Below are 21129 nucleotides of genomic sequence, written 5' to 3'. Positions count from 1 at the left end.
AGTAATGGCATTACAGGTTAGTTCTCATCAGCAATTAGAGCCAAGGACTTCTGGCATATGAAGTCACCCCTATTCTGTCTACAGACTTCTCAAATGGGGCAGAGGAGCAGCGCACTCTCTTGCCCTTGTGATGGGAAACTGCCCCTAAAAGGTGGAAGAATCACCAATGATCAATAAAATGAATACTCAGAAGGCACATAATGTGTAGGCACAGGATATGTTGCCTGTAACTGAAAAAGTGTCATGATGATCTTCCCATTGGCAAAAGATTCCAGATAAGTCCCCTATCTGGATCTCTGGGAAGGGCCTGCCAAGAGACATCTCTAAAAAAGACTGTCACACATGTTGGACTGACAAACACAGGTACAAGGCAGATAACTGAGAAGAAACCTGTGAAACAAAAGGAAAACTTCATCTGATCTGCAAAGGAAGTAAGTACAAAAATGTTCTGGGAAAGACAGGAATACAAAAATATAAGCTCCTTAGGAAAGAAATAAATAGGAAGAGCAGGGCAGCCAAGGTGAAATGGTTGCAGGAAAACATGGAGAAATTGAAAAAGCAAGGAGTGGCTCAACACATAGAAACCTCATAACACCCTTTGCGGAAATTAAGAACTGATAATATTAAGAGTGCAGTGAAAATTCCATTGTTAGTCACAGAGGAGAGTGGGTGGAAAGAGTAAATTTAAGGCTTCTATGAGGAGAAGAGCTTGTCTGATGATGTTATAGAAGAAGAAATTGGAGTCTATATGGAAGACATAAGGTATCCAGTATTAGAGTCAGAATTTAAAAGAGCTCTGGAAGACTTGAGATCAAATAAGGCAGAAATGATAGATAACATCTATCAAAATTTCTAAAATGAACAGGGGAAGTGAGAACTGAACAACTATTCAAGCTGGTGTGTAGAATATACAAGACTGGCAACATATGATTAGACTTTTGGAAAAATGCCATCTACACAAGTCCAAAAATAACAAGGGCAGAGAAGTGTGGGAGTATCACACAATCAGCTTAACAGCTCATGCATTCAAGTTGCTGACAAGAATAATATACAGGAGAATGGAAAAGCTAATTGTGGAACTATTAGATGATGATCAGTTTGGCTTTAGGAAAGGTAAAGGCACCAGGGAGGCAATTCTGACATTGCACTTGATTAACAAGAGGAAGACTAAAGGAAAATCAAGACACATTCATAGGACCTGTCAACTTAGAAAAAGCACTTGATAGGTCAAATGGTGAGATTTGTTAGAAATTCTGAGAAAACAGGAGCAAACCATAAGGAAGATGGTTGATATACATCATTTACCACAACCAGGATGCAACTCTAAGACAGGAAAACTGAGAATGAAACAGGACACAGATGCAGCCTTTCATCCCTACTGTTCAATCTATACAGTGAAGAAGCAATGATAGGAATATATGAAAGGTTCAAGAGTGGGATTAAAATTCAGGGTGAAGGATATCAATGACAAGATTTGCGGATGATGACATTGCCATCCTCACTGAAAGTTATGAAGGATTACAGGATCTGTTGGATGGAATGAACAGTGTAATGAGTACAGAATATGAATTGGGACTAAACCAGAAAAGGATAAAAGTAATGAGAAGTATCAGAAATGGGAATAGTGAAAAAAATAACATTAAAATTGGTGATCATGAAGTAAACTAAGTTACGGAATTCTGTTACCTTAGAAGCAAAGTAACCTTTGACATACAAAGCAAAGAGAACATAGAAAGCAGGCTAACACAGGCAAATTGGGCATTATTGGACAAGAGAAGTCTACTGGTACCATGCACAGGCCTTAATGGAAAAAATCCTGAGAATGTATGTCTGAAGCACAGCATTGTATGGAAGTGAATCACAGATACTGAGAAGGCTGGAATATAAGATAACTGAAGAATATGAGATGTGGTGCTACTGAAAAATGTTGAAAATTTGGTGGACTGATAAAATAATGGATAACAGAGTTCACCACAGACTCAGCTAAGAAAGGAGCATAAGGAAAACACTAACAAAATGAAGGAACAGGATGAATATGTGTTCAGACATCATTACTTACACTTTTACCATTTCATATTTTCTTCTTTAGTGCATTAATTGGTGCATTTTTCATTAAATTTGACATTTTCATCATTTATAACCTAAACAATTTTGTTTTGATCTGATCTACATTCTGTCAGGCAGGGTACTAGCAGCCATCAATTCTGAATTGTACAACAACTTTGTGTCTCTCATGAGTCTCTCATGATACACAATATATATTCCTATTTCTTACTCTCTTTTACACTCACAAACATATTTCTCTGCTTGACTTGCCTTCTATTCAGATAATTTCTCTCATTTTTTTATACTTATAAAGTAAAATTGCTGACAGCTACCTATAGATTCATTACTATCCACTCTATGCAAATGTAATGGCATTCTCTTTTATGACTGACTTGAGTTGTCATTTTGACTGCATTCTGTCCTATTAACAGCTTCATTTCTTTTGCCCCAACCTTGAATTAATCCATGATAGCCTCTCCTGTACTTGGTGATACATTTTCTTTTTCTCCCCATTCTGAAGATGTGTTCTGGTTACAATAAGTTTATACTAAGCACTGTCTATTTCTGTTGGTGATACTGTAACTCTATAAAATGTCTGTCTTACAATGATTTAACTCCCATTTATATTTCCAGTGCCCTCAACTTTTAGGTTGCCCTGCACATATCTGCTGCAAAATCCTGAACGACCAACACCTAAAAGACTGTGCTCTCCAGTGGCAGTAGACCACTACCTACTGTGCCACAAGCATCAGTATGGGTGTAGTTGTGGGATGTACATTACATGAAACAGCCAATATGTCATTAATAGTGAGTGTGGTAGTAGTTATTTATCTTTGAAACATATCATTTATTAATGACCCACAAAATGATGTATTGTGGAACATTTACAACAATAAGAACAAATGGAACATCTACAGCAACAATTACAGTACCAGCAGCAACTGATACAACAACAGCAGTAGCAGCTACTGTTCAATCAGCAGTGACAGCACGTGGAAAAGATGGCAGTGCTGCAGCAGCAATACCGGGAGCAGCTACAAATATGGCTGGAAGCAGAGGGCTGTCTGCAGTGGAACAATAGATGCCACACTCACACAAACCTGAAAGTTAATGACCATGCACTAGACTGCCAACCACAGCAGGTGCCTCTTCCCATTACCAGATTGGGTTGTGTGTTTTTACCACCATCATTTTTACAACATAGCAAGTAAGTGTAGATCAATGTGTTCCTGGACAGGAAACACAAATTGAAGCTTCCCATATCTGGAAGGCAAGGCTGCCAACAGCACCAGCCTGGCCAGTTATTGTGACATTTACTGGTAACAGACAGGCCCACTAAGATACACTTTGTGTTGGATACCAGCTCAGGCATGTGTGTGTTTCCCAGGTACCTGCTATGGAACAATTACTACACACTAATTATGACATAGCAGCTGTAAATACATAGCTACATATGGGCTCACAGCTTTGGTTGCTGAAGCACTGGTTTCTGAAGGACATTTGATCGCTGATTTATCATTGCAGATGGACCCACACTATCATTGAGCAGAACTTGCTGTCCTTCTATGACCTCATCCTACATGAGAGGAATGCTTCCATTTTGGACCAGGTCACGTATCACTGAAGGCTGTATGCAAGCCTACACAGTACATTGATCCATTGGTATGCTTCCTCACTGTGCCGCTGCCACCACTGGCATCCCTACTAAACCACTTCTCATTGATCATGCAACCTGCCAGAATGCTCTCATCGCCCTACCAGTTAACAGTGCATCACATCAGGATCATTCCAGGGTCCTAATCTTTTCTTGCAGCCCAGCCATTTACTGCCCCATGAACTTTGCCTCATAAAACATAATTCCATGTAGTGATCCAAGCAAACACAGTATGACCCTCATAAAGAAACTGGGATCCCCCCCCCCACTCTTCATCTGGTACCAAAGAAACTAGACAGTTGGCACCCCCTTGATGATTGTAGAGGACTCTTAGCTTGGACAATTACCAACCTATACATCACATTAGATATTTTGCTTGTCACCTGGTATGACACACTGTTCTCTCAAAGTGTGACAATAGAGTACCTCCATAAAACTGAAATAACTATGCCTTTTGGACTATTTTAATTCCCATACTCATTGTATAATGTACAGAATGTGGGAAAAACTTTTCAATACTTTACCAATGAAGTTTTGTGGGAACTGGACTCCTTCTTTGTGTACATTGGTGAGATGTTGCTGGCATCCTTGTCATCAGAAGAACACGAAAGACATCTGTGCCTACAGAATTCACCTACATCTAGCTAAATTTGTCATCAGTGTTAACTAAATGAAATTTCTGGGTTTCGTATTTCTGTGACTGGTACACATCCAGCAGCTGAACACATGGCCGCTCCTACAACATACCAATCCTGAAAATAGTATGCAATAAGGCATCAGTACCTGGGGTAGTTAAACTCTTACCACAGTTTGTTAACTCAAGCTGCTGAATCCCATGTGCCACTCCATTCTGTCCTCACAGGCTCCAGAGTGCATGGTTGCACATCTATCATAGGACTGACAAACTACAGGCAGCATCTGAAGCATACTAGACAAGCCTCGTGCTAGCCATTCTCCTTGTATACCTATTCGCCAACACCCCATTACATACTATCTGGACTCAGCCATCTGGGAACCTGCGCTACGTGAGCCATTACTGTGACCCCTCCAGCTATCAATCTCTGAGAAACCATGCGGCTATCACTGGGATCAACAAGTAATTTCTTTGACCAATGGCTAAGCAAGGCATGTGCACCAAGCTGGTGAACAGTGAGGAATGAACCAAAAAGAAAGCAAGACAGTGGAGTGGGAACAGGGACAGTTATTGTTTGCTGGTCATTGGTCATACAGCATTGGGTCCTCTCTCTCTCTCTCTCTCTCTCTCTCTCTCTCTCTCTCTCTCTCTCTCTCTCTCTCTTTCTCTGAGCTGTGTACCAAGCACAGCATGCTACTGCAGACAACATTGGTGAATTCCAATAAGGATCCATGTAATTTGTCCAGAATAACTCCAGCACTTGCCACATCCAATACCATAACCACTACCATCTCACTGTGAAGGCACTACTGATGCAGCATTTGTGTGATCCAATATACACGATAGCCATACATGGTCTCAGATCTGCATGCCCTGCCAGATGTGCAAAGTAGCACAGCACATACATGTTCCACTTAGAAGTTTTGAAATCCCGGAAGCACAATTCTCACTCCAGGTTACACGGATCTATTGGTACTACCCACTAAAAAAGAAAAAAAAACTACTGAGAAAGTTGTGTGTTGTTCACTTTGGAGTTGGATTTCACATTTTGGCAGCCCAAGCATGTGACTTTCAACCAGTGTCAGCAGTGGAGGCAGAAATATTTTGCACAATGGCCTGACTGTATGGGATACACATAAAAAAACTTCACAATTTCATGCAGTTGCAAATGACACTGGGGAGTGCTTAAAATATTCCTTGAATGCCTCTGAAATAGGCCACATGACAGATTTGTGTATAAGCCTTCCCAGTAGTGCTGCTGGGATTGCACACTGCATTAAAAGTAGGCCTGAAGGCCTCCCCAGTAGAGCTGGTGTATGGCAAACCTTTTTGTCTACCAGAAAAGTTTTTCAAACTGCATCCCACCCCCTGTTTTCTACTCAAAATTACAGAGCAGAACTCCAGAGGCAAACTGAAGCTATTCAACTAGTGGAACAAGTCTTGGCAATGATGAAGGACATCTTCGTCCAATGCAACCCATTGTGCAAATCACTGGAAGTTCCCTTCAAAAACTCATACACAGTTATGGGACAAAATGATAGGACACTCACTCTCTGCAGATACAGTACTATGTCAACCACAGCAAGCCAGCCTACCAAAGTGCTGAAGCTGCCATGGAAACACAATGCATCAACTGGAAACAGAACACCCACCACACCACAGCCACCTGCATTGCAGTATCATCCAGAGCAATGCCACTCACCTGAAAATTGACTTATTGCTGCCCACCCAGATGAGCTGACTCACCAGCATCCAGCCCCAGTGGAAACTCATTATGAATAAAAAGTGGAGTTGCATTTCGATCCAGCAGATATTTCCTAGCTCAGGTCAGTTAAATTTATTAATATTATTATTTGTGTGTGTGTGTGTGGGTGGGTGGGTGGGTAGGTGGGTGTGTTTGCAAGCCACCTAACAATGTGTGGCAGAAGGTACTTCTGTACCACTAATTGATCCCTCCTTCAATGTTCCACTCGTGAATGGTGCATGGGAAGAATTATTGTCTGTAAGCCTCCACATTAGCTCCTATTTCTAGTCATGGTCATTCCACGGGATGTATGTGGGAGGAAGTAATATGTTGTCTCATTCTTCCTGGAAAGTGTTCTCTTGAAATTTCTATAGTAAACTTTTATGGAGCACAGCATGTCTCACAAAATCTGTCTCTGGAGCTTGTTGAGCATCTCAGTAATGCTCTCATGCTGACCAGAGAGCCCCATGATGAAACGCGCCTCTTTTCATTGGGTCTTCCCGATCTCTTCCATCAGTCCGACCTGGTCAGGTTCCCATATTGATTAACAGTATTCAAAAATCAGTTGAACAAATGCCTTATAAGCCACTCCCTTCATGGATGAGTTTCCTTAAGATTCTTTCTATGAATCTCAGTCTGGTGTCTGATTTTCCGGCTATTTGTTTTATGTGGTTGTTCCACTTAAGTTCACTTTGGATAGTTACTCCTAGATATTGTACAGTGGTACTGTTTCCAGCAATTTCTCATGAATAGTCTAGTTACACAGCACTGGATTTCTTTTCCTATGTATGCATAATATGTTGCATTTACATACATCAGAGCCTGCACCATTCATCAATCCTCTGCAGGTTATTCTATGATTCAGTGCTGTGTTCTGGTGTTTTTAATTTCCTACAGACAACCACATCAACAGTGAATAGTCTTAAAGTGCTTTTAATACTTTCTACTAGGTCATTTACATACATTCTAAACAGTAATGGATCTATTACACTTCTTTGGGGTAATCTGTAAATTACCTTTATATCTGCCAATTTTGTTCTGTTAAGACCATCATATTAAGTTTTATCTGAAAGTAAGTCTTGAATTCAGTCACAAATCTCATGTGACATTTGATAAGCTTCTATTTTTTTTCAGTAATTACTAGTGCGGTATGGTGTCAAATGCCTTCCTGAAGACAAGAAACACAGCATCAAACTGAGCACCACTGTCTACAGCGCTATGGATCTCATGGAGGAACAGGAAAAACTGTGTTTGGCAAGATTTCTGTTTCCAGAACCTATGTTGATTTTTATAGAGGAGATTTTTGTTCTCTGAAAACATCATAATTCTTGAGCATAAAAGATGTTCCATAACTCTACAATAGACGCCAGTGATATAGGCCTCTAATTATCTGCATCTATCCTATGACCCTTCTTGAAAATGGAATGACCTGCATTTTTTTCCAGTCACTAGGTACCCTTCATTGCTTGAGTGATCTCTGATATCTGCTGTTAGACAGGGGGCAAGTTCTTTTGCATAATCTTTGTAGAATCTTATAGGTATCTCATCTGCTCCTGATACCTTTCCATTAGTAAGTAATTTTAGTTGCTTTTCTGTGCAATTATCAGTTATCAGTATCTTCCATTTTGAGATTGGTACAATGATTAGAAGGAGGAACCGTGCTACAATCTTCTGTGGCGAAACAATTTCAGAATGCTGATTTCAGTACTTTGGCCTTCTATCTATTATCTTCCATTTTGGTGCCAGTATGGTCCCTGAGTAAACAAATAGAGGATTTTGAATGACTTACTGATTTTACATAAGACCAAAACCTCTTAAGACCTTTATACAGATTGGTTGAAAAAATTTTACTTTTAAAGTCATTGAACACTTCTCCCATTGCTCTCCTTACACTCGTTTTCATGTCATTCAGCTTTTGTTTGTCAGCTACATTTTGACTTCTCTGGTATATGTGATGAAGTTCTCTTTATTTATGTAACAGTTTTCTAACATGGCTATTAAACCACAGTGGGTCTTTCTCATCCCTTAACACCTTCCTCTGAACTTACTTTTCTAATGTGTATTGAACAGTGTTTTCAAAATGTTTCCATTTGTACTCCACATCTTTGTCCTCAGCTTTGAATATTTGATTTTGACTGTTCAGGTACTCTGCAATTAGTATTCTGTCACTATTGCTAAGCAAAAATGTCTTCCTACTTTTCTTAACACCTCTTGTAAAACCCATGGTCATAGCTGCTATCACAGCCTTATGATCATTGATACATTCCTCTATGTTAAATGATCCGATAAGCTCAGATCTGTTAGTTGTTAGGAAGAATAAGATGTTACCTTCACAAGTTGGTTCTCTAACCATCTGCTCAAAATAAAATCAAACAATAGAAAATCCAGGATGGAATAGTGCCAATATTATTATCAAATAATAGATTGCTACTCACCATATAGTGAAGATGCTGAGTCACAGACAGGCGCAAAAAAAAGATTCCATTCTAAAAATCAAACAGAATTTCCATGGTCCATGGAACTCTTCAATCCCTAACATTTTGGCCAAGGCTATGCTGGACATCTTTGGAGGTGCTCCTGGTTGTGCTGAGTCTTGCACAACCAGGAGCACTTCCAAAGATGTCCAACATAGCCTTGGATGAAACGTTAGGGATTGAAGAGTTCCATGGACCATGGCCATACAACCTGGAAGAATTCTCAGCAGCTGAAACATTCGGTCATGAAAGCCTTCATTTTATCTATAAACCCAATCATACAGGATACTGTGCCCTACTGAGAGGATCTCTGCTGTCACAGACCAACACCATCAGACTGTAATCCACAACCTACCCTCCTATACAAAAGATACCAACCATTTCATCCACTGACTCTCCACAGTTCCTGTTCCTTTACCACACGGTGCCCTGCTCATCCGTAATGCTGCTATTGAACACTGTCTTCCCAAGCACCCAACTGATTTTAAACCAACAACTTCCTTCCTGGACACTATGACCATCTTTATCCTCACCCACAATTACTTCACCTTTGAAGACATCACCTACAAACAAATCCATGGTATGACAACAGGCACCTGCATAACTACATCCGGTGCCAACCTACTCATGGGCCATCTAGAGGAATGCCAGAATACCAAACCTCTCAGCTGGCTGAGATGCACTGATGACATCTTTGTCATCTGGATCAAGGGCGAGGACATCTTATCCACATTCCTACAGAGCCCTAACACCTTCTCCCCCATTCACTTACCTGATTGTCCTCAACCCATTAAGTCACCTTCCTTGATGTTGACCTCCACCTCAAAGATGGCTACATCAGTACCTCTGTCCATACTGAACTTACCAACCACCTCCAATACCTTCACTGTGACAGCTGCCAGCCACTCCATGCTAAAAATTCCCTTCCACACAGCCTAGCTACCCGTGGTCATTGCACCTGTAGCGATGAGCATCCCCTCTCAAAATACACCAAGAGTCTCACTGAGGCCTTCACAGACTGAAATTACCATTCCAACCTTGTACAGAAACAGATTTTCCATGCCTTATCTCTCCAGTCATCCATCATCTACCAAAGTGTCATCATGCAGTCACAAAAAAAATTCCTTTCATGAATAAGTACCACCCAGGATCTAAGTAACTGAATCACATTCTCTGCCAAGGTTTCAACTATCTCTCATCATACCCTGAAATGAGGAATGTTACATACTTTCCTCCCCACCCTACTCCTACCCCACCCACCGAACCTACACAATATCCTCATCCATCCCTATTCCACCTCTGCTCCCAATCCACTGCCTCATGGCTCAAATTACTGTAATAGACTTAGATGCAAGACCTTTCACATACATCCTCCCACCACCACTTACTCCATTCTGGTCACAACCATCACCCCTACCATTAAAGGCAGGGCCACCTGTGAAAGTAGTCATGTGTTCTACAAGCTATGCTGCAACCACTGTGTTGCGTTATGTGGGTGTGACAACCAACAAACTGTCTGTATGCATGATTGTCCATTGACTAACTGTGTCTAAAAAAAAAGCTGGACCAACCAGTTGCTGAGATCACTGCCCAACACAAAATTCTTCACTTCAATGGCTGCTTCACAGTCTGGACCATCAGGATCCTTCCTACCAACACCAGCTTTTTTGAATTGCACAGGTAGGAACTCTCCCTGCAACCTTGCAGAGTAGCCATGTGGACTTTAGGATAAAATGATAGGGCTGTTCAAATTATCACCAAATCCCTGCCATATTTCACTCTTGAGATGTAAACTGAGACATAAGTTGTAAACAGTGTAGATCAAGACTCATCCAACCAAATGACTTCCTTCCATTGCTCCATAGTCCAGGTTTTATGGCATCAGCAGCTTTTTCCTGTTATCATAATTTACATAACTGAAAACTGGTTTTGAAATTCATGCTCACCCTGCAATTTCCTGCCTATGGAACTCACATCATGTTGTTTCAGTGCTAAAAGAGTTCATGAGTGTGGCAATCAGTTCTGCAATGGCTTTTGCAGCTGTTGGAGACTTATTTTTTGTCACAGTCCTCTTCAGCGAACATAGGTCATGATCATTCAACACACACCTTCATCCACTTTCTGACTTAGTGAATGATGTTTTTCTGCTTTTCCTGTATGTGCAGTATAAACCTTAGATACGTTGCCTCTTCCAACACCAAACACTTTGGCTACTGAAGTTATAGAAGCAACCACCATAGAAGCACCAACAATTTGTCCACTGGAATTTACTTAGCTCCAGTATAATGCAGTCGTAACTGTGCAGAACACTGTTCTGACCATGACTGACACTTCCAACATATTGAGGATGTTGCATAGGTGCCATTAGCAGTCAAATACAATAGCCTGCAGGGTTGTCTAGCATTTGTATTTATGGTTAAGCAGGCATCCCTTGCAGTGGCTCCGTATTTTTGTCCAACCCCTGTGTGTGTGTATACAAATATGTTAAGAGGAAAGCAAATACTTTGAAAAAAGCTACTGCTCTTCCTTAAAGTGTTGTATTTAGCTATTCTTACATTTTATCTTTGAGAATAAATTGCATCAGTGACAATTATAACATTTTTTTTTTTTTAAATCAGCTGAAGAGCACCAAACAAATATGCCTGAGTACAGAGTGAGGGCACTGAGTAATCATTTTCAAGCTTTTCCTTTCCTTGTTTCTTTTATAAAGTACTTTTTAATTAAATTAAGTTTATGTGCCATAGGAATATCTTAATACACATTTAAATGACACACTGGAACTGATTCCATAACATCATCATCTGATAATGAGTAACTGTTAACTATAAGCCTTAGCAGTCATAATTTTACATACATTAAAATGAAGAAACTACTTACTTGGCAATAGCCTGACAGAACCATTTTCAGCCTTGAATTCCCAGTGAATAGATGGTACTGGATAACCTTTAGCTTCACAGTCAAGTGATAAGCCAGAGTTTAATGGCACTACTACATCTTCAGGTCCTGAAGTGATCCATGGAGCTGAAATTGAGACAAAAGAAAAAATGCTGTAATTTTTATCTATTTTGAGAATATAAAAATCAGCAAATCACTTTTAATTGTATAAATTAACTAAACTCCAAGCACTTTTAGCAGTATTTCTGACAGGGTTGTCCACTTACAAGTCCTGAAACAGGAAAACCTGAAGTATAGTGACAGATGCATAAACTCAGAAATTGCTCTTTTGTCTGAGATGTTTACATTATATTTAACGGTTTTTTAAATCATTCTGACTTTCATTTCTTATTTCTTCTGTATTTCAGGTGACTTCCATTTCATTCATGCACAATAAAATGGATATACTAAAACATCAAATAAAATTTGTATTCTATTGGTGATGAGATAAAGGTAATTGCAGTGTTAATATCTTGCTCTAGAGAATTAGCTCATGTTTTATTAGCATTAATGCTCATAAGTGGATTTAATTGAACCTTGAAAATATATTTAACAGTAAAATTACATCATGAGATAAATTATACAATACAATGAACTGGCATACTCTATTCCTTCAAGAGTGTGGTACATATGCTACTAATAAAAGCTTACTTTAAGTGAGCTGTATCAGTTTTCATATATTACAATGCAGTACTATCTCTTAAAACTCTATAGTTAAAATTTATTGTATATGGCACTACTGCAAGGACATGTACATTGGTGCTGGAAATGTATGAGCTATAGATAGTATTAACATTATTTAATTTTGTAGTACTTTTATATCCAGCCCAAATGCCTACAGAAAAAATTGTATAAAATTTCTTGTTGCAATACGACACACAGTAATGCACTTGATGATAGCTAATGAATGATATTTGCACTGTCAGTTTTTCACTTGCCAGAAAAGACACAGCAGTCTTACTTGGAAGAAACCAAATGCTTACTATGGGTGATTAACTGGTAACTAACAAACTTAAATGGTTTTGTTGACTTGTGATGAAATTCTGCTGGAAAATTAGTAGCCAGTAATTAAATTTTCCACTGGAGTCGACAGCTTCCTAATATCATGTGATCTTTCCAAAACCTCTATAGCACCATGATCAGACCCAGCAATCTTCTTCATCCCAATGCCTTCACTCATGGTTTCCATTCTTGTTTTATTGCTTTATGCTTTATTTTAAAAAATACAGCAATCAGCCATTTTTTGTATATTTTTATTTATGCCAATTGGTGTTTTGGGCTTTTGTTCATCTTTGACTGGCCTAACTCATATTTATTCTTCAGTTAGCACATCATTAAAAACACTGAGTGTAATTTGGATGTGCAGCTGCCTTTCTGTTCTGCTTGTTTGTTGTTCCAGTTTTTGCACAATGCACTGGTTTTGTGCAGCATATGAATGAAAAAGTGCTTGTGCTGTGAATATAAATGTGAAAATTGGTACAACAACAATCATAATAGAAAGACAGCTATATCATCGAAATTTCAGTCAATGTTCCTGACAATGAGCTAATTGAGAATTAAATACTCGTATGTATTATGCCTTCTCCCAATCCCTACAATGGAAGCACTTCTTTGCCACCAATCCCTCCAACAAAAACCACCGTAACTCCAAAATTGAACCCTGCCTCTTCCAGTTCATAGCACCATCCAACTGTGATCCTCCCCGCTCCCACCTAACCACCTGCTGGTCACCTTTCAGGAATTCCTTACCTCCAACTTAGCCTCACCATCCTTCACCAAGTCCTTTCATCAGAACACCAACCTTTCAGTAGAAGAAAGAAAAGCTATAAGCAACCTCAAAACAAATCCTGGCCTAATCATCCTACCTGCAGACAAAGGTCTCACCAATGTTATTATGAATTGTAGTGACTGCCTAGCAGAAGGCCTCCGCCCACTATCTGACTACTCCACCTATAAACTCTGCCAAGTGATCCCATCCCGAAAGTCCAACACAAACTCCAATCCCTATTTAAAGCCTTAGGCCGAACTGGTTCCAACTGCCATCTGGTGAGCCCAGAGTTGAACTGAGGCCCTCCTAGTCTCCGAACTGATTTGTCACTCACCAGGGCTGGTCATTGCCAGCCAAATCCAGGTCTGAGATTCATATGCAGATGCCTCTGTCTCCTCCCAACAGGCTGACTGCCAGCTAGCCTCATGTGCAGCTGATCACTGCCTTACCACTTTGTGCTGCAGCTTATCTAGCATTGCCCACCACCTGAAGTATGCAGACCTCATAAGATCCAAGCACCGATGTGCTAAGCCCAGTCACTGTGGCCAGAGGGAATGCTGCACTAGGGTCAGCTAACCACTAGCTACTGCCTCAACTCCCAGTGGGCCAGTCCTACAGAGTCACTGCACTTTCACCCAGCAGCAGTCCAACATCACTTCACATGAGTCAGAGACCAACACCTGACTATACCTATTGAACACAAATGCTGTCGGTCAGTGTCAGAAAAATGTGTCATCTGAGGAGTGTGCATACATGTAGCTGCTCTCAGCTTGTTGGAACAGTGAAGAGTTTTCATGAGTAGCATCCGTCTTACTGCAGTCAAGTCACCGCTCTGACAGTACCGTGTAGCCCTCTTGAATCTACCAAAGCCTCCAGTACACAGGTGGGAGAGCTGAATGTCATCTTGACAGCCCAGAGGAACAGATCACCAACGCACTGTAGCAATTTTTGCCCACAGGTCCACTACATTTCTGTGTCAACATCTTTTGCTCCCCACTTTGGTCTTTCTTTCCTTTTTCTCCTTTGTTACTGTTCATTTTAGTATCACTCATGGTTCTGTTTTCTGCCTTCCCCTTCCTCCCTCTCCATCTTTTTCAATTTGCACTTTCCAAGTGCTTATACTTTCTTTTTACTCAGGTTATCAGAATTTAGATATTCCCAGTATCTATCTCAGTCTCAAATCACAGAGAATTTTTATAATTATTCCCTGATTTGTCTCCATTTCTTAATCATTTTCTTACTAGAGGAAGAAGTTTTTGTTTCTGAAATCCTTCGGTGATGTGTTTGTGCATGCCTGAGATAGAAAACCAAGTCCCATTCCCTCTCTATAAAAATTGGAACATTTGGTATCAAATGAAAAGTGTATGATACAATATTGTTTTTAATTTCATCCTTATATTTGTCCTTTGCAAACATTTTCCAATAATTTGTTGTAGACTGTTTGCCAAATTTGTTAGTGTTGTTACCTGTGTCACCAGTGTTCTACAGAGCCATATAGACACTTTAAGTGTATGTTATTGTTGTTGCAGTCTTCAATCCAAAGACTGGTGTAATGCAGCTCTCCATGCTACTCTAGACTGTCAAGCCTGCTTGATGTCTTAGAATATATCCTATCAACTTATCACTTCTTTTAGTCAAGTTGTGCCACAGATTTCTTGTTTCCCCAATTCCATACAGTACCTGCTCATTAGTTACATGATCTACCTATCTAATCTCCTGCATTCTTCTGTAGCACCACATTTCAAAAGCTTCTATTTTCTTCTTGTCTGAATTGTTTATCAACCACGTTTCACTTCCACACGTCTCCACAAATACCTTCAGAAAAGTCAGCCTAACACTTAAGCATTTGTTAAATCTTAAGAAATTTCTCTTTTTCATAAATTCTCTTTTTGCCACTGGATTTTATATCCTCTCTACTTTGAACATAATCAGTTATTTTGCTGCTCAAATAAGCAAAACCTATCTGCTACTTTAACTGTCTCATTTTCTAATCTAATTCCCTCAGCTTCACCTGATTCTTGTCATGTTTTGTTGATTTTCATCTTTTGTCCTTCTTTCAAGACACTGTCCATTCTGTTCAGCAGCTCTTCCAAGTATTTTGCTGTCTGAATTACTTTTTTTATGCTTACTCTGGATACAAATTGAATAACATAAGGGATATTCTGCAACTCTGTCTCACTCTCTTCTCAACAACTGAATTCCTTTCATGCTCCTTGAATATTATAAGTGTTTACTCCTATTATCTTCAGAATTTCAAAGTGTATTTGAGTCAACAGTGTCAAAAGCTTTCTCTTAGTCTACAGATGCTATGAATGTAGAGTTGCCTTTCCTTAACCAGCCTTATAAGATAGACAATGCTCACGTGTTCCTACATTTCTCTGAAAATCTTATTGATCTTCCCTGACATTCACTTCTACCAGTTGTTCCATTCTTCTGTAAAGAATTTGCATTAGTATTTTGCAACCATGATTTATTAAACTGATAGTTTGGTAATTTCCACACTTGTCAGCAACTGCTTTTTTTGGAATTGGAATTGCTGCATTCTTTTTGAAGTCTGGGGGTATTCTGCATGTCTCATGTATCTTGCACACCAGGTGGAAGAGTTTTCTCATGGCTGGCTCTCCCAGGGCTGTCAGTAGTTCTGGTGGAATCTCGTCTACTCCAGGGGCCTTGTTTGAACTTAGGTCTTTCAGTGCTCTCTCAAATTATTTTTGCAACATCATGTCTGCCATCTCATCTTCATCTATGTCCTCTTCCATTTCTATAATATTGAATTCATGATCATCTTCCCTGTATAGACCCTCCACATACTTCTTTCACCTTTCCCTTCTTTGCTTGTTATTGGTTTTCCATCTGAGCTCTTGATATTGATACACTGATTCCCTGTTCTCAAAAAGTCGCTTTAATTTTTCTGTAGATGGTATCTATTTTTCACCCAGTGAAATATGCTTCTAAGTCCTCACAATTGTCCTCTAGCCACTCCTGCTTAGCCATTTTGCTATCAGTCTCATTTTTTAGACTTCATCTGCTTTATTTGTTGCATTTTTATAATCTCTCTTTTCATCAGTTAAATTCAGTATCAGCTATGTTATCAAAGTATTTCCAGCAGGCCTTGTCTTTTTACCTTTTTGATCTTGTGCTGCACTCACTTTTTCATCTCTTAAAGCTACCCATTCATCTTCTACTACATTTCCTTTCCCACTTGAAGTCAACCATTGCCTAATGCAAACTCCCAACAACCTCTGGTTCTTTCAACTTATCCACATCCCATCTCCTTAATTTCCTGACTTTTTGCAATGTTTTCAGTTTTACTCTATTGTTCATAACCAATAACTTGTAGTCAAGAGTTCACATCTGCCCCCAGAAATGTCTTACAATTTAAAACCTGCTTCAGAAATCTCTGTCTTACCATTATATAATCAATCTGAAATCCTCTGGTGTCTCCATGTCTTTTCACATATACAGCCTCTTTTTGAGATTCCTAAAGCAAGTGTTATTAATGATTAAATTATGTTCTGCTTCTGAGCAAAATTCTAGCAGGCAGCTTTCTCTTTCATTAATTTCTTCCAGTCTGTATTCACCTACTATTTTTCCTTCTCTTCCTTTTTCTACTGTCAAATTCCAGTCCCCAATTACAATAAAATTTTTGTCTCCCTTAACAATCTGAATAATTTCTTTTATCTGATCATACATTTCTTTAATTTCTTAATCTGCAGCTAGTTGGCATATAAACTTATACTACTGTGGTAAGTGTGGGCTTCATGTCTATCTTTGCTACAATAATGTGTTCACTACCCACATTCCTATTCTCTTATTCATTGTTAAACCCATCCATGCATTATCTGTATGTGACTTTGTATTTATAGCCCTGTATGCACCTGGCCAGAAGTCCTGCTCCTCCTGCCACAGAAATTCACTAATTCCCACTACATCTAACTTCAGCCTATCCATTTTGCTTTCCAAATTTTTTAACCTACCTGCTCAATTAAGGGATCCAACTGATCAGTAGAAGGCCAGTTTTGTTTCTCCTGATGACAATACCTTCCCAGGTACTCACCGCCAGAGATCCAAATGGGGGACTATTGTACCTCCAGAATATTTTACCCAAGGGGATGCCATAATTAACCATAAAGTAGAGCTGCATGCCCTCAGGAAAAACTATGGTTGTAGTTTCCCCTTGCTTTCAGCTGTTCACATACCAACACATCAAAGCTGTTTTGCTTGGTGTTACAAGGCCAAACCCTGGAATTGTCCTTGGGTACAACGTTAGTTGTAATACAGTCCCTTGCTGCAGTTGAAGATACTATCTAATCAGTTAACAAAACATACTTTAGAGTGACTTTGCCTACTTACAGGTGCTGGTCTACTAAAGTGATGGCTGATTTTAATACTGAGTTCCTGGCATATCTTATTAACAGTAACAATAATAACAGCAAAATGGGTTCATATTAACAGCTGATTAATTTGCCTTTTTTGTGCCTACCTACTTGGCACACTACTTACACATAATACTGTCATACTGAGCAAATGGAACTGAAATTCATAACTTCTGGCAACATAGTCTCTGTATTTGTGATACTCAGTGTGTAAAACAAAAAGAGAGCCCTCTCAACATAAACAGATAAGTGTCACAAATTTTCAGTGTGTAAGTGACTTTCAGGCAGATTTCTTCAAATTCCTGTATTTACAGATAGTTAATTACATATATATGACATGGATCTAATAGAAGTCTTTCTAATGAGACACAAGTCTGTGTGTAACACACTTTCTCAGTGAACCATCTACATGATTGTTTTAAGTGACCTTCATTTATTCATGTACTAAATGTTTTATGTACAGTGATTTATACTTAAATATATTCAATCTCACAAATACAATTTGTTATATTATTACACATTCAGAAATTATTTTACTGTATAAAAGTGTTCTTGAGGTCTTACCACTTTCACAAGGTCCCCAGTGCTTTAGTCGAATTGAGGGTTGCTCCTCAAATTTACTAGCATCTGCTTTCAACTGACAAACTGAGTCATATGTCCTGTTATTTGTCCCACATGCTTCACGTGAATCTTTACACATGCACAAAGACTCGGGCTCATCCTGTGAACAGAATTTTGTAGTTATAAATCAGATCTTTTATCCAACAAAATCCAGTAGATGATTTAGAAAATTTAACAGAAAACTCATATGCAAAGTGTACACTTTTACAAAAGGCATTTTTTTAAGTTCATTGTCAAGGTACAATAGAAATGCTTGAGCAAAGATAGAAAGAATGACTATTTCCCTCAATGTTGTAGCTCTTAATAGCATGAAAGCACACATCTCTAAGTTTCACTTTCTTCTTAGGAGAAGTACAAAAGAATTTAATTAATGAAAGGCAATCCTGCAGATTGACCTCATCATACCGACAGATTTTCTATGTGAAATGTTTTGCAATTGTGTTTCCACATGATCAAAATAATGTTTGACAATTACTTCAATTGTACACATATGTGACTGCACAGAATGTCCTTAGCGGAACATTGAAGCAAAATGTCATGGCTGTTCAAACTGTCTCAGCCCCATTTCTTTCCAGACTTTTGGCAAACTGTTATTATCTCTTACTTTTTTAGTCAAGATTAGCCTCAATGATTAACCACAATGCAATTAAGAAGTTGCCATAGGAAGTTCATCTGTACAATGTTGCAAAAACATCAAAATTACAGTATACTGATAATTTTTACTTATGGACCATCTGACAGCAACTGAATAAAACACAATTTTAGTGCCATACACGTTTCGCCTTTATTTTCTGCAAGGCATCATCAGTGACAGGTTGCGTGGACAATTTCTTACATATTATGCTCCTGTTGCATTTTTGGTGTTCTTCTTCTTATGAATGCCAATTTGCGGTTTTTTTCCCACATTCCACAACACAATGAACTACCGTAATATTACATGCAACTGAGGAAGACAGGACTAAAAAGTTGAAGATATCGAAATTACAGTTCATGATATAAAGCTGAGACTATGAGCATATAGGAAATAAATTGATGATGAAAAGTGAAAGTAAGAGATGAAGAGAAAGGTACAACAAAAGGTTGTGTATCACTACTGAAAATAATCAAACATTTAAGATATTAAGGAAAAAATGAATGAAAATCAGAGACAAATGGAGATGTTTCACTAGACCTAGTGACACCATTTATTAATTTGGTGGGTTGTTGACAGTTAAAAAAATATTGTGAAAGTTTTCAGTTTAAAATTATTGTATAGCAGATACAAAACGTGTCTCATAAGAAACTTCCTGGCACATTAAAACTGTGTGCCGGACTGAAAGGCAAAGGTCCTGAGTTCGAGTCTCAGGTCTGGTACACAGTTTTAATCTGTCAGGAAGTTTCATATCAGCACACACCCCACTGCAGAGTGAAAATCACATTGTGGAAACATCCCCCAGGCTGTGACTAAGCCGTGTCCCAGCAATATCCTATCTTCCAGGAATGCTATTTATGCAAGGTTCGCAGGAGAGCTTCCATGAAGCTTGGAAGATAGAAGATGAGGTACTGGAGGACTTATAGCTGTGAGAACAAGGCATGAGTTGTGCTTGGGTAGCTCAGATGGTAGAGCACTTGCCCACGTAATGCAAAGGTCCTGAGTCCAAGTCTCGGTCCAGCGCACAATTTTAATCTGCCAGGAAGTTTCATATCAGTGCACACTCTGCTGCAGAGTGAAAAATTTCATTCTGTGTCTCATAAGATTTAATGCACAAGGTCTTCTGAAGATTATAAAAGCTCTGAGGCACATACGACTAATCAAAGGGCAAGAAATTAAAAAAAGAAAAATCACTCCTTGTTTTGCGTAACTTTCCAAAAAAGGCAGCTGGACAAGTATCAAGAAACATTTTAGGGCAGTGATTCAGGATTAAATTTGTGCATGGTAACTACAAAATAGATCATGAGCTTATTGCAAACTTGCAAATTTATTTATTCTTTTTCTTTTGATCTGGCTTTCAATCAGTCTACCCTGCAGAAGCTGCTAGTCTGATAACACATTCCAAACATGCATGGCTCATCTTTTCTTCATTTCCCCACCTGTACTGGTATTACCACAGCTTTTGATGTTGAGCCATTAGCATATTCCAGCACTCCTTGCTGCAGAAATAAATTGAATAAATTCTAGATTCTACTTGTTCCTTCTCAGTAATGATTCATCCAAGCCTCTTGATTTTGCCATAGTATTGCTAACTTTCAGCAGTTGCTATCCTTTCTGTATTTATCACAGTTCTGCTTACTGCACTGCACAACATTTTGGCTTTTCTGTGAGTTTTTAAATATGGAACTGGTATGCATGAACAAATTGTATAACATTGTCTTACAAATTTTATGTAAGGAAACCATTTGAATACTGACAATGTTTCATGTAAGGATAATATCTGTGGGTTTATATATTTAAATTATCAACTTTCATGAAAAGGAGAAAGTTTACAAACAATGATGGTAGACTTGTCAGTTTGTTTATTTCAGGTGCTCTTGAAAACCAATGTGCAGCAGCCTTACAAGGCACCACAAAAAAGTAAGAATACAATTTTTGAGAAAATGTATAACTCATAGTCTTCTGTTACTTTCTGTAATTCAAACAGGTCTTGGTGTATTTAATCTTGAACCAAATATCTGGGTGTCTGTAAACATGATGTTTAACAAACTCAAGTGGCAGACTCTGCAAGAGAGGCGCTCTGCATCGCGGTGTAGCTTGCTCGCCAGGTTTCGAGAGGGTGCGTTTCTGGATGAGGTATAGAATATATTGCTTCCTCCTACTTATACCTCCCGAGGAGATCACGAACGTAAAATTAGAGAGATTAGAGTGCGCACAGAGGCTTTCAGACAGTCGTTCTTCCCGCGA

At 39.0% G+C, this 21129-nt stretch overlaps 1 protein-coding gene across 1 annotated transcript in view; it reads right to left on the bottom strand.

Moving 5' to 3' along the window:
- The window catches only part of LOC126172775 (insulin-like growth factor-binding protein-related protein 1), a 132686-nt gene that overhangs the window by 7751 nt on the left and 103806 nt on the right, over positions 1-21129 (bottom strand). The window contains exons 2-3 of the mRNA XM_049920907.1: positions 18195-18351; positions 11430-11573 (exon numbers count right to left, since the gene is read on the bottom strand). Of these exons, the coding sequence (XP_049776864.1) occupies positions 11430-11573; positions 18195-18351 (301 nt within the window). The remainder of the gene's footprint in view (positions 1-11429; positions 11574-18194; positions 18352-21129) is intronic.

Source organism: Schistocerca cancellata, chromosome 1, assembly GCF_023864275.1.
Source record: "Schistocerca cancellata isolate TAMUIC-IGC-003103 chromosome 1, iqSchCanc2.1, whole genome shotgun sequence".
NCBI lineage: Eukaryota > Metazoa > Arthropoda > Insecta > Orthoptera > Acrididae > Schistocerca > Schistocerca cancellata.
The sequence above is the reverse complement of the archived record's forward strand: the minus strand, read 5'-3'. Positions and strand labels throughout refer to the sequence as shown.